Raw genomic sequence first — 14,701 nt, forward strand, 5'->3', positions numbered from 1 at the left:
ATATATAGTATTATATATATATATTTTTGCCATATATTCTCATAACACAATAATAAATTTCAAGGTGAAAAACACTAAAGGTGATATGTGAAATTCACCATCTTCTTTGCCAGGTACAGGCACTGTATTGTATTAAACATATCTCTTATTTTTTGTGTTTTGATTCTTTAACATCAAAGTGGCCTTGTTGATCCTGGAGGGACTGCCCCTCCCAGAGCTAGCCACTTCCTAGTGATGGTAAACAATTTGCCCTCAAGCTGTTTACACAACAACCAATGCAAACCAATCCTGCAGAGCCTGCACCCCAAATACTTCCTCCATCAGGGTCTCACATTAACCACCCCAGGGCCAGGTATCAGATAACTAGGAATAACCCCTAGGCTCCAGAGATTATTCAAATTAGCCAACCCTAAACCTGCTTACTCTGTCTGGCCCATTCCTTCCCATGAAAACCACAGTGAGGGTTCTTGCCCATGCTTTCTCTGCTCCCTCGGTCTCCTGACTAACCCTGGTGCTTTCCCATGTGCTCTCTTGTGGCGCGGCATGGCTCTTTCTCTTGGGATGAGTATAACAAATTCTCTTTTCAATGACAATCATCTGATCTGTTAGCTTTACCATACCTAAATAATAATAAAACCTGGCCAGGCGTGGTGGCTCACACCTGTAATCCCAGCACTTTGGGAGAACAAGGGTGGAGAATTGCTTGAAGCCAGGAGTTTGAGACAAGCTTGGACAACATAGTGACATCCCATCTCTAAAAAAAAAAAAAAAAAAAAAAAAAAACCCAGCCATGCCAGCCTATAGTCCCAGCTACTTGGGAGGCTGAGGTGGGAGGATTGCTTGAACCTAGGAGTTGAAGGTGAGCTATGGTGAGCTATGACCTTGCCATTGCACTCCAGACTGGGAGACAGAGTGAGACCCTGTCTCAAAGAAAAAATAAAAATAAAAATAATAAAACCCGTGTTTTAAAATAGGTACACAAAGAGAAAGGGATACAGGGTGGCAAAAGAGGACAGCCTGGCTCTCGTACTCTGGTTGTTCAAATGAACTTGGATGAAATGTAGTTGCTCTGTCAGTTATATTTAGCAAAACAGCCACCTTGTATTATATGGGGGCATAATATAAGTACTCAATAGAGCCACTAAAAAATCCTTTGATCAAAGTGTCTGCATTGAGATGCTGCATGGTACAAAAGGTGATGAGGTTTTTAGGGGTCCTTGACTTCTGAAGCACAGATTGAGTGCCACTGGAAAGACAGCTTTTGAAGAAAATGAAAGTATTCCCCATTCACCTAAACAATAACACTAAGGATTTAATCATATCAAATGTTCTCTATTCTAATATATCTCATTGAAACTGCAACACGGAAAACTCAGTGTGAAAAGCAAAGTCCCTGTGAGATTGTATTCTTATTTAGGGCTTTAACTTCTGTCACCACCTCTGGAGTAAAAGCTGCCCCAAGGCAGTTTTACCTGACTATATGCCTAGCAGCTGGCACACAGTAGGTGCTAAATATTTATTTACCTACTGAAGAAATGTTTCTGATCATCTTTGATTAACAGAGTGGGAGATAATATATCAAAGATGTCCATTTAAGGAATTCAGTAAGTGGAAGAATGACTTTGGAGCTGAGAATTAAAGCTACTCCCTCTGATCCAAACTATTATATTCCCACTACATTCTGCTACCTCTTGGAGAGTAATCTCGGACACTTATTTGGTGACAGTGGACATCTTGGCATCTCCTGGTTGTTTGTTGACCACTAAACCCCATTCAATTCTGCAGCCCTCTGTTAACAGCTAGCCATCAGTGAGCATTTTCCAGGGATTGACAATGCACTATGACAAATGGCTGAGCTCCTGGGGTGACTTGGAAACCATTATCGCATGGTGCCACTTACCAAAGGCTCGAGCTCCTTGCGGTCTATGAGGTTCATCTCTGTGACAAAGTAATAGAAATGTTTGTAGCAGGTGTTGACATGGGCCTCTGCACCCATCACAATGACCCGGTCGAAGTGGTGGATGTAGACGTGGACAAAGACCCGGAAAAGGCGGCACAGGATCTTCTTGCAGATCTGAAGGAAGTTCTTTGGGAAGGGAACACCTAGAGAAGAAAAAAAGAAGAAAGAATGAAACCATGACAGGAAAGTTCCTTTTCCTCTTTCCTCTAATATCAGAAAACTGTCTGAGGGCGAGGCTACAGGGAGACTGGCACCCCGTGTCACAGGAGTCATAGGGAGTGGGGGGTGGGGGTTGGTAGCAAACTAGAAAGCACCTTCCACCTCCTCATCAAGGGCAGCAGTTGCTGTGACTACAGCCAACAGTGGCCATATAGGGATGGAGGCCCCGTGTTGTTAGAGCTTCTAATTTTTCAAGATAATTCAGAAATTTAAGAGTTATACGTGGACCTACTGCATTTTTTAAATATTAAGCAAGTAACTTGAAGTTTTAAAAAGTACCATTAGTCAAAATAAAACATCTCTCTAAGTTACACTGGGCTTGCAAGCTACCAGTTTGCAAAGTTTTTCCTGAGGTATACTGTTTCTGAGGTGGGCAAATTCAGTAACTTTCACAGATACTTTGCATCACACAGATTCCCCCTTTGTCTCTTTGAGGAAGGTAAGAGTTGGGAGGAGGTCTTGTTTTTCATAACACAGAAAGGGTGAGTGGTCATCGAAGTCACTCAGATTTCCCATCTGATGACCACTACTCCCAGCTCGGTCAAAGCAACAAACTGCAGGATCGCAAGCCCACTTCCTTTCTCCCTCTCAAACACTGTTTAAGCTGTTTTGTTATTTACGCTGTCCTTAAGTGGTGACATGTTGTAATGGGTTCCTAAGTTAAACAGACATTGTTTGAATTCGTACTCTACTCCCCTTCCAGATGTATGACTGTGGGCAAGTTGTTTGACTTTTGGTTTCTCGTCCGTAAAAGAGTGGTCCTAATAAGGTCTTCCTTACATGGCTGGGAGGGTATTAACGTAAGATCCTCCTACAGTGCCTAGAATATAGTGAGAGCTTATTAAATGATAACGTCCTCCCTTTTCTCTGCAAGGTAAGGCCTGTTGTTATAAGGAAAAGAATTACTGGGCCGGATGCGGTGGCTCACCCCTGTAATCCCAGCACTTTGGGAGGCCAAGGCAGGCGGATTGCCTGAGGTCAGGAGTTCGAGACCAGTCTGGCCAACATGGTGAAACATTGTCTCTGCTAAAAATACGAAAAAAATTAGCTGGGCATAGTGGCGTGCGCCTGTAATCTCAGCTACTTGGGAGGATGAGCCAGGAGAACTGCTTGAACCTGGGAGGTGGAGGTTGTAGTGAGCCGAGATCGTGCCACTGCATTCCAGCCTGGGCGTCTCAAAAAACAAAACAAAACAAAACAAAACAACAACAGAATTACCCTTGTCAAGGAAAGGTAGAAATGACCACTAGGCTTTCAGCAAAATTGTAGAGCTGTGCACAGTGCGTGCCCCAAGTCCCCAGGAAGCCTGGAATTTTGCTGTCCTTTCCTCCACAGAAACCTAGTGGCAGCTGTCTGGTGAGACACTGTAATGGGATCACCTGGGACCCCGGCACAGGAAGAGAAGGAACATGTCTGGCAGGCGGCAGTGACAAGATCTGCCTCCCTTGGGTCCCAGCACTGATACTGGTTTTTCTTTGAAACAAAGTGGCAACATATCAAATGAACCCAGGGAGAAGCTCTGGCGCTGCTTGGGAGCTGACTGCCTGGGCAACAGATGCTGGGATTTGGGGTTGAGGGCGAGGTAGAGCTGAGGAGAAGGTGGAGGGTAGCCGCACGCAGAGTTTATGGGCTGCTTTCTCAGTGGAGAGGGGCCTGCAGAACTGCTGCTGCCACACTGGGGGCGGGTCTGGAGTCTTTCAAGCCTGAGTCCCAGAAGTGCTGGAATTCCCTCTAAGACAGGTATGTTTGCTTCACAAGGGGAGTCCTGTAACCCAGCTGGTGACAATGCCAGGAGGCTGACATATGTTATCTTCACAACATATCTGTGGAATAGGTTTTATTATTCTTATTAATGTTTCATAGATAAATAGCACTGAGGCTCTGCAGCATGAATTCTGTTGCTAAAAAGTGGTAGGGCTGAGATTTAAACCAAGTCAGCCTGACTCTAAAATCCAAAAAATGGGTATTACGGAGTACAACTCTCTCTCTTGCCAGGTTAGAAGAACCACTCGATCGTCAAGCACAGTGAGACATCTAAAGGTTACTCTTCAGTGGCACAGAAACATAAATAAGCAAAAGAAAGAGGATGGGGACAGAAGGCAGAGAAGGGCAGAAAAATGTCCACAGCATCAGAAGCCACAACCAGAGGTGAGAAAAGGTCAGCTAACATACTCTGCTGCCCTCAACGACAGTATGTTAGCTTTCTCTGCTCAGGCCTTAAGGCCACAGACCTGGGATTAACAGTAGTATTTACTGAGCTCTTACTATCTTTTAGGGACTGTGCCAAGCCCTTTATATGGATTAGCTGACTAGCCCTCAGAACAGGCCTTAAATTATTTCCATCTCACAGATAAAGAAATAGATTTGGGACAATTAAGTAGCTGCCCAAGGTCACCCAGCAGGGAAATAGTAGAGGAGGGATTGGGCCAGTTAGCCTGACTCCAAAGTCCACGAGCACTGCTCTGGGGCTCTGCACATACTTCTAAGCTCTGAGGTCCTTCCTTTCCGGGCAGCTCAAACTCCCTCAGGTATGCTCCCCCTTCTCCCCTGGTTCCAGTCTCATGGAAGCTCACCAGATGCTGGGGGGACACAGGGACTTACAGCTGTGCCAGTTTATCTGTGTGGTCCTTATAGCCAGCCCCTCTACCCTCCACACTGACTGCAGATAAGGCAAAGCTTTGGACACACTGCAGATGCTCATGGCAATTGCTGGCCCCCTTTAGATTGTCTCCAAGCAGCTCTGTTCTCCCCATCTCTGCCTCTGCTCAGCTCGGAAATCTCGGCTGTGCCTTCCATTCCAAACCTGGTCTCTGACTTGTCTCTGGCCTTGAAGGGGGTTTGCCTCTTGCCTATCCATTTTGGGCTATGGCTTTAGAGTAGTTGGTTTGGAATCTGGAAGACCTAGTTTAAAACCCTAGCCCTACTTCCTACTAGCTACAACTTATGCAGCTTATGTAGCTAGTAAGTAGTAGGGCTAGGATTTTAAACTAGGTCTTTAGTTTAAAATCCAGTCGAGTCTTCATCACTCAACTTTATTATAAAACTAATACACAAATTTACTTTGTAGGGTTTTTATAATAGTATCTGTACTGTGCTTGGCACTCAATGGGAGCTTTGGGAGTAAGTTCGATTTCATTATTTCCCACTTGAACTCCTCGGGTAGGTGGGACTCCAGGCTCAGAATCTCTTGGCTCTGGCTGCTAAGTCAGGCCCCACTCTTCCACCATTCCCTCCCTTGCATGTAATTCATTCTTCAAAAGCAAAAGCTGCGAACGGTTCAAGTCAAGACATGTTCAGCATGCACTGCAGTCACCCCAGGCCAACTCCAGACACTGCAAAGAGGCTGGGAGCCTAGGAAACCCCACTGGGTTCTCTGCTGAATCAGAGACAAAATCCAGCTCACAGGGAGTGGGGCAAAGAACAGGAAAGCTATATGCATTTGAAAAATTCTTATATTTATTGATGGTTCAGGGGCCAATTCTATAGTTTGTACACTATTTTCACCCTTTTCTCTTCTGCCTTACGGATGTCCAGATTTGTGTGTGTGTGTTTTAAATAAACCTTCTCAGAAGGTGGGACTTGGAAGAGGTTGTCCCTTCAGATGGAGAGACCTGGATGTCCGCCCCTTCTGCAGACTCTGGAACTTTCTCATTCTGTGTTACTGGCCTCATGGCAGCAAGATAAAACAAGATGCAGCTTGCTGACCCACTCCCTTTCCTGGCAGGCTCCAGAGAGCCACTTCATGAAAACTGATTGATTTGAGGTGGTTTTCTTTCTTTATGGTGCTGCAAAGAAGTATCCAATCTCCATTAAATAACTAAAAGAAAAGATAACCCCAAATGAAGGCTGATCTGTGTATGTGCAATGTCATTTAATCCCAGTGACACCCTGAGTAGTGGAATTATTATTTCAGTTTTTTGTTGTTGTTGTTTGAGAAGGAGTCTTGCACTTTCGCCCAGGCTGGAGTGCAGTGGCGCGATCTCGGCTCACTGCGAGCTCCGCCTCCCAGGTTCACGCCATTCTCCTGCCTCAGCCTCCTGAGTAGCTGGGACCACAGGCGCCTGCCACCATGCCTGGCTAATTTTTTGTATTTTTAGTAGAGACGGGGTTTCACCGTGTTAGCCAGGATGGTCTGGATCGCCTGACCTCGTGATCTGCCCGCCTCAGCCTCCCCAATTGCTGGGATTGAGCCACCATGCCCGGCCCATTTTTTTTTTTTAACGGAAACTGAGGCTTAGCTCAGTTAAATCATTTGCCCCAGGCCACATGGGTAAAATGAGATAGAGATTTGGCTTCAAAACTCAGGCTTTTTCTTCAGCATCCTATAGGTTCTATGGTGTCAGGGAAGGTGAGGGATAAGAATACCATTTTATTTTAATTTATTCATCTTTTAAGGACAGAGTTTTACTCTACCCTGGCTGGAGTGCAATGTCACAACACAACTCACTGCAGCCTCAGCCTCTTGGGCCCAAGCAATCCTCCTGCCTCAGCCTTCCGAGTAGCTGAGAATACAGGCATACGCCACCATGCCTGGCTAACTTTTGTAAATGTTTTTGTAGAGACAAGGTCTCACTATATTGCCCAGCCTGGTCTCAAACTCCTGGGCTCAAACAGTCCTCCCACCTCAGCCTCTCAAAGTGCTGGGGATTATAGGCGTAAGCTATCTTGTCCAGTCAAGAATACCATTTTATGACCTGCAATTAGCTTGCTTGTGGAAGGAGCTCAAAAAATACTTGTTTTAAAAGAATCCAGTTCAGCAGTTGGAAGAAAGGCAACTGGATCACCTCAAATGGACACTTGGCTAGCTACAACGGCAGCCTGGACCTGGGGAGCTGTGCATGGCTGGGTCGGAGCAAAGGGCAACCTGTGGTCTACATGGCACAACTGACTCAACATCAGGACCATAACCAATGCCCTCCTTCTGCCTCATGAGCACAGAAGATACCATGGACCCTCCACTTCAATATTCCCCATTATGTGTTTTAAAAGTCACGATTCTCGAGAGATCCTTGGCTAAAAAGAGAGGATTCTGAGGCCAAATATATTGGCAAAAATGCTGTTTTCATAGAGGTTTACAATGTACCCAAGCATAGTAAAGGATCTGAGAATATCTGTAGGAAAAAGTCCTATTTAAATCTGGATTCCCCTTTGCTCATAATAGCTATTGATTTAAAACACAGAGTCTGTAATCAGAATTCCTAGGCTTCATTTCTAGCTTTACCACTTATTCATAATGTAGCCATATTCAGATGATGTAGTGTCTCCTATCCCCACTTTCCCCATCCTTAAAGAAAAATAGGGATATATTAATGTTATTTGTAGCTTAGGTTGTTGTGCGGATTAATTATATAAACATCTACAAGGGTTAGCTTACTGCCTTGCAGATAGTGAGTATTCTATTGTGAATTGTTAGTTTTAGTATCCCATTGACCAAATGGTCTTTGTAACACACTTGGGGATTAAATTCCTCCTGCCTATTTATTTTCAGGATAGCAGTCTTGGCATTAATACATCAATTCTGAACTTGCAAAGAACTTACAGTGGCAGGTACTGAATAAGCCCTGGAGTATCATCTACCTTGCATTATTTTCTACTAGTTTCTCAAACTTATGTCTTATATTGCTGTAAGTTCTCTGAACAAAGGGACTGTGTTATATACTTTGATTCCACCTTTGAAAGCACCTGGCACAGGCAAGGCAGGAATACTTCATCAATCAAAATTGAATCAGAAAAAAGCAGTGGTCTTATTTAGTCAAGATGTGAATCCATCATCTCCTGTTTGGGGGAGGCAAAAAATAAAATAAAATAAAATAAATAAAACCCACAGCAGAAAGGATAGCTTTTTGCCAGACTCTTGATATATATAGTCCTGGCATGGAAGGCTGCATGTTGCTTTTGGGGAGAAGAGAAAACTCTGCAATGAGGAACACTGTGATCCAGCCTAGGGTGTGGAAAGGAGAAAAATCCGAAACTTTCTTTTTATCATTGAAACCTTCCTTCTTCTCTTTTCAATCTTTTTTTTTTTCCCCCAGGTGGTGAAAGTTAATTTTCAGTCACTGTACTCAATTAGAAAGTTAATGCCAGACAACATTAACCAGCAGTCCTAACTGAAATAGATTGTAAGGGTTTGGAGTTAAATTTTGACTAGTCTTATAATAATTCAGACAAACCATCAGCAATAATCCCAGACTGTTAGATATTTACCTGTATTGATGATATAGAAAACAACCTTTGATCACAAGATCTCTAAGTGATCTGCAATCAATAATTGAGTCTTAGAACATGCCCTTCCCTCTATCCTACCCTGAACTACCGCCTGTGGCTCTCAGATTAAAAACTGGAAAATTTCAGACTCCAATTGGCCCACATTGAGAAAGTGTTCAGATTAGTGCTCCACAGAGAGGGGATGGACATCCAGGTGTTCAAGGATAACCCTGGGCCTGGATGGCCTTGAGTCATATGGTGTAGCTTAGTTTCTGCAAATGGATCAGTACTGAAATGGAGTTAATGAACCTGAAACAGGGCCAGCTGAGCTCAGGTTTTGGCACGTGCTGAGGCAACATGCCTAAGCAGAGGCCAGCAACCAAACCAATCACTAATATAAGTTTCTAGCAGGAGTCTGCTCACCAGTTAGACTCAAAGCAAGTCTAGAGTTTTCTGGGCAAACAGGCTAAGGAGGAGGCAGGCCAGGGTGCTGGGGTGAGGGTGGAGAGTGAGGAGAGTGCAGGCCTGGAGTCTCTCTTGAAGGCTTGATGAGACAGCCTTGTAGCCCTGTCTCTGTTGCTCATGAAGCCTTGGTACTCAGTCAGGAACCCGCATCTGACAGAGCCCTGCTGAGTTTATGAATGTGTCTAACCACAACTTTCTGATCTCCAAGCCACATTCAGTGTGAGAGCTAAATCGACTATGAAACGTAATAATTTCTCTGGAGCCCCATGCAGATTTGCCTTTCATCTCTGACTTAGTAAATCTCCTTTCTCCCCAAGAAAATTTAATAAAAATTCCAGTAATTTCTGCACTTCAACCCATTTTTCTTTCTTCCTCTTTCCCTCCTGCCCCTCCCTTCCACTAAGCCCTCAAACATCTCATTCAATCCTTCCTTTTCAGGCACCTCTGAAAGAAAATATGTTGCCTAAATGGCTTGTGTTACTTATTTTATCTTGTTATGGAGGCCAAAAAAGGAAAAAGTCCTTTAGAACATGCAGAAATGCTTTGGTTGACAAAGGTCCAGGAGATTGGGGGGTGGGGGTGTGTGTTCTGAGCTGGCTGTTAATCATTCCTGTTTTCATAATTTTCCCTTTTCTTCTGAAGAGAAAGGCCAACACCTGGGAATGAGACTCTGATCTGTGATCAGTGCTGGGCTGAACCTGGGTTTTTGTGGTCTGAAGAGTAAGAACCAAAAGGTTGTCTCTGGGGATACTGGAGAACTGCCCCCAAACACCTCAAGTTCTGCAAACAACTGGCAGAAGCCCCCTTTATTGATCACCTGGTTACTGCCTCTTCTTTCTTTAGAGCTTGGCTCAGTGTCTCCCATCATCCCCAGACCCAGCTTCCCTGGCATCTGCTATTCTGCTCCTGAAATTTTCCTGCACAGATCACACATGGTAATTCCACGTGTATCTGTGGGAGTCCCTGCTTCAGGTCTGTTACCTGCTCCAGACTGGCCACTCTGTGAGAGCAGGGATGGTGTCCAGCCTCCTCACAAATGTCTCTTTAGTGATGCCTCCTTTGTGGCTTGGCACCTGGAGCAAGGTGGGTATGGAATAAATACTTGCTGACTGTTGGAATGAGAGTTGAGCTCCTGTGCCATCTGCATACCCTGAAATCAAAGCTCAAAGAGGTGAAGGGACAGACTTTGGTTTTATAGAGCTAGTTTGTGATGAAGAGGGATCTGAATTCAAGTCTGTCTCGGAGCCTATCCTCTTTCCATTCTGCCAGGAAGCTTTGCAGGGTTCTACAGATCCTTTCATCTCACCCAAATACAATTGACACAACAATTGACACTTGTTAGAAGACAAGGTAGAAAAGGGTAGTTTGGCTTTTACTTTCTCAAATGTATGTGTCACTGGGGGTTTAGGACACTGGTGAAGTGCCTGGCTCTGGCCTCAATCCCACTTGCGATTCCAGCTGTGGGACTTCTGTGCTGCTTGCCCTTAAGCAACTTTGCTAACTTTCAAAAGCCTCTGTTTCCTTGTCTGAGGAATGGTGACAATAATACCTAGCTCTTCATGAGACCGTGAGGACTGAATGAGAAGCACAACGCCAGCAGGCACACAGAAGGCATCTGGAAATGGCAGCCGATGTCACCAATGCTAAGAAGACAGCTTTTCTGAATCAACGCCAAGACAGGCGTGGCAGGAGAGCAAATGAAACAGGACAGGTGAAGCTGCCTCTTCTCCAAAGGGTAAACTTTTCTTGGAAAGTATACCTGGAAGACCTGTGATACATGGGAATAGCATGTGAACTGTCCAAGGAGCTTCCAAAGGACACATGATGAAACCTGATGTCCTGGCCAATCCTTTGGGACCCCTGATGGCATGTCAACAACACCCAGAAGTGCCCATGTTTCTCCTTGAAACTGTTATTTATGTCTGAGGGCTTTTGTGCCATCCCTTCTGTCTTCAGAGTCCAGTAATAAGAGGGATGTGAAAATCCCTCTACAAGTCGTAAAAACAACTCATTCTCAATAGTTCACGAATAAAAACAACATCCCACACACGTGGAAAAAGAAAACATACCTCCTCTGGCAGCATGACTGAGAACACACCATTTCCAAAATACTCGCAAAACAAGATGCAATCGGATCACAAGGCAAAAACAAAATGAAACAAAACAAAACAAAACTCATGAACACCACAGATGTTTCTTAATAATATATATCCTCCTCCTCTTAGCTTATTCTCTTGCCCCTTCATCCCCATCCATTCTCCTGCCACCTGCTATATATATATATACACACACACATATATATACACACACACACACACATACACACACACACATACATATACAGAGAGAGAGGAAGAGAGAGAGAAGCTTCATGTTCTTGCTGATGCTGATGAAAATTCAGCTGCGAGGATTGATTCCTCTTAGCAGATGTTTTGTGTTATCTCAGTACGTTCCTCAAGAAAGTGTCTGTTTGTCATGCCAAGGAAAACAATCCTGTGTAGCAGGACTTTGTTCCTCTGCCTAAAAAAAGAGAAAAAAAAGTCCCCAAACAAGCTGACAGCTGCAAATGCTTAGAAATAAACTGGCTACTACTCTGTTTTCCAACTCCATCCCTCTGCCCCTCCCCAGCCCTTTTGTGCTATCCTCCAGTCTGTTATCATGGTGGTTGGGCCAAAAGAAAGACAAACAGTGGTATGTGATTATATGTTCTCAAGAGAGTCTTAATTCTTTCAGACATGCCATGTGCTGGGCATAGGAAGTGCTGTTTCAGCCACCCCAAGGAGCAACCATGAGTCCAGTGTGCCTGCTCGTCACACCTCCTCCTACCCCTCAGCGCCACTTCTGAGTTGCTCATCAGCATTCCCAGCTCCCAGATGGCTGCCTTTGTCCGCTGCTTTCACAGCATGGATATGAAAGGAACAGTAGATTAAGAAAGACTCAAGACAACCCGTGAAAGATATTCACCATGGACTGACAATAAAAGCCATTAGAAACAAACTCTAGACAGTGCAAATCTGACCAGTTTGCTGAAAATCAAACGGGCCAAATGAGACAGAACCAACAGGATGTTAATGAACTTCACTGGTTCTTGAAAGTTAGGCTGAGTTTGATCAGGAATATAGGTCTAGGACTGCCACACCTTCTAGCTTTTTGATGAGCCCCAACCAGAATTTGAAGGCCAGGTTTTTTGTCATGGATATAATATTGTGAGTATCCTCACAAATAAAACTATTCTTTATTCCCCAGTAGAATCTTTCTTCCCTTACGTGGAGGACAATTAACACCAAGTCTTGTCTTGAACGGTTGCTGATCTCTAAACTTCTCTCCAGCCCCACTGCCTCCTTCCGAGCCCACCTCCTGCCTGGTTTATGCAGCTCCCTTGGAACTGAGCTTCCTTTCTTTACTCCTGCATTTCTCCAATCTCCATGTGGCAGGTGAAGGACCTTCCTAATATGCAAATGTAGCCAGGAAGTCTGTTTTTCTGCACAAAACTCTAAAGCAGCCTCCTACAAATTCCATGGTGAAATCCAAGCTATTTAACATGCAGGCAAGACCCTTTATGATTTCACACGTGGTCCACCATCATTTCTGGATTCTCCTAACTTGCGTGTAATACTCCAGCATCTGAAGCTACCATCCTCTTGCTCACTTGTTTCTGTGCGTTGCTGCATGCTGGAGGGTTGGTAGCTGGAAACCTCTTCCTCAGCTTCTCCATTTTGCCTGACTAACTCCTGTTTGTTATTCAAACCTCAACTAATTTATCACTTCCTCTAGAATGTCCTCCCTTCCAACCTCACCCTCAGTCTAGTTAGGCATATCATAACACCTGCTACTTCTTCCATGACAATACTACCACATCATCTTTTAATTGTCTTTTTTTTTTTTTTTTTTTTTGTCTCCCAGGAGACTGAAAATTGTGTAATGTCAGGGACCTTTCTTGTTCATAGTCATAGCCCTGGCATCGAATGCGTAGCAGAACACAGTGGTTCTCCAAATGTAATTACTGAATGCAATGGATTGAATGCTAATGCCCCCCTCAAATGCATGTGTTGAAATCCTAATCCCCAAAGGTACTAGGAGGTGGGGCCTTTGGGAAGTGATTAGTTCATGAAGGCAGACACCCCATTAATGGGATTAGTGCCTTTAAAAAGGAGGGTCCTGGCCGGGCGCAGTGGCTCAGGCCTGTAATCTCAGCACTTTGGGAGGCTGAGGTGGGCGGATCATCTGAGGTCGGGAGTTCAAGGCCAGTCTGACCAACACGGAGAAACCCCGTCTGACCTAAAAATACAAAATTAGCTGGACATGGTGGTGCATGTCCGTAATCCCAGCTACTAGGGAGGCTGAGGCAGGAGAATCACTTGAACACAGAAGGTGGAGGTTGCAGTGAGCCAAGATTGTACCATTGCACTCCAGCCTGGGCAACAAGAGTGAAACTCCATCTCAAAAAAAAAAAAAAAAAAAAAAAAAAAAGAGGGTCCTTTTTCTTTTCTCCATGTGAGGTTACAGCAAAAACTGCCATCTATGAACCAGGAAGCAAGGCCTCACCAGACACTGAATCTGTCAGTGCCTTGATCTTGGACTTCCCAGCCTCCAGAACTGTGGGAAATAAACATTTGTTGTTTATAAGCCACTCCGTTTGTGGTATTTTTGTTGTAGCAGCCTGAACGGACTAGGCCAGTGAATAAACAAATAACCATAGAGACCTGAGTGGTGTGGGAGTTAGAAACCTGAGTGGTGTGGGAGTGGTGAAGAACTTCCCCTGCTTGGGTTCCCCTTACTTTTTCCAACTCCAACCACTGGCCCTTGAGTCACAATCTGAAAACCACTGCTTGGTAGAAAGATCTCCATGGAATTGCTATAGACCCATGTTTAACCAAGTAATGTCTAAAGTAGTAAGGCTACCATGAACATTAATACACAGTTATCTCTTCACACTTTGCAGATCTCAGAGAGAAATGCATGTATCAGATTTTTACTGATACTGAGGAAGAAGTATCTCCCTCTTCAAATTGTATTGTATATTTGCATTGATGTGGTCATTTTCATCTAAATAAAGTTGTCAAACAGGTAGTTTTCTAGAGTTACTAAAGTTTACAGTAAGCCAGATTTGGTTGACAAATCATGCTGAGACACATAATGGAAGGAGGTGGGGGCAAGGGAGAAGATAGCAACATCACTGATCCTCTTTGGACAGTTGGGGGAACCCAGAAAGAACAACTGGAGCCCAACTTGAGGGGGGCTTTGCAGAGCCAAAGCGAACAGTGACCCTTCTGAAATGAACCTGAGATAGGAATAAAACTGTTAGGGGATCTTCTCCAGATAAAAAGAATCTGAGGGAAAGACTGGGAGTGGATGATGAGGACTTTTTCCACCTGACACAGAGGGGTTAAGGCAGCACTGAGCAAGAAATGGTGAGTCACTGCATGTGCATGTAAGATCCAGTGAAGGTAAGTAGAAGGGATAGGGAAGAAACCAGAAATGTGACTCTAAAATCTTATCTCTGGTTCAAAGTCAAACTAAATTCATGAACTAATTCAAGTAAATTATTTACTTGAATATGTCTTAAACAAGACATCACATATTCACATGCCTTCAGGGATTACAAAGGAATATGAATGAGTAAAGTAGGCTGGGTGTAATATGACTGGGAGTGGCGTGGACTGTGCCAGCCTGCAGAGTGTATTATGTAGGAAAGGAAAAAAGCCTCTCAGCCTTAGCTGATTGTTGGCCAGCAGGAATATAGATCTAGGACTGCCAGACCTTCTGTTTTTTTTCAAGAGAATCCAGAAATCTAGATTCTTATATGAAACTTCCCTGTGGTTAAATTTTAGTTAATTCAAGAACGTTAAAAAA

The 14,701-nt window shown here is 44.2% G+C and overlaps 1 protein-coding gene across 1 annotated transcript in view; it reads right to left on the reverse strand.

The window, feature by feature from the left end:
• Positions 1 to 14,701, reverse strand: part of MOB3B (MOB kinase activator 3B) — a 209,678-nt gene that overhangs the window by 28,043 nt on the left and 166,934 nt on the right. The window contains exon 3 of the mRNA XM_011994378.1: positions 1,901 to 2,103. Within this exon, the coding sequence (XP_011849768.1) occupies positions 1,901 to 2,103 (203 nt within the window). The remainder of the gene's footprint in view (positions 1 to 1,900; positions 2,104 to 14,701) is intronic.

This window comes from Mandrillus leucophaeus, unplaced genomic scaffold (genome assembly GCF_000951045.1).
Source record: "Mandrillus leucophaeus isolate KB7577 unplaced genomic scaffold, Mleu.le_1.0 Scaffold454, whole genome shotgun sequence".
NCBI classification, from domain to species: domain Eukaryota; kingdom Metazoa; phylum Chordata; class Mammalia; order Primates; family Cercopithecidae; genus Mandrillus; species Mandrillus leucophaeus.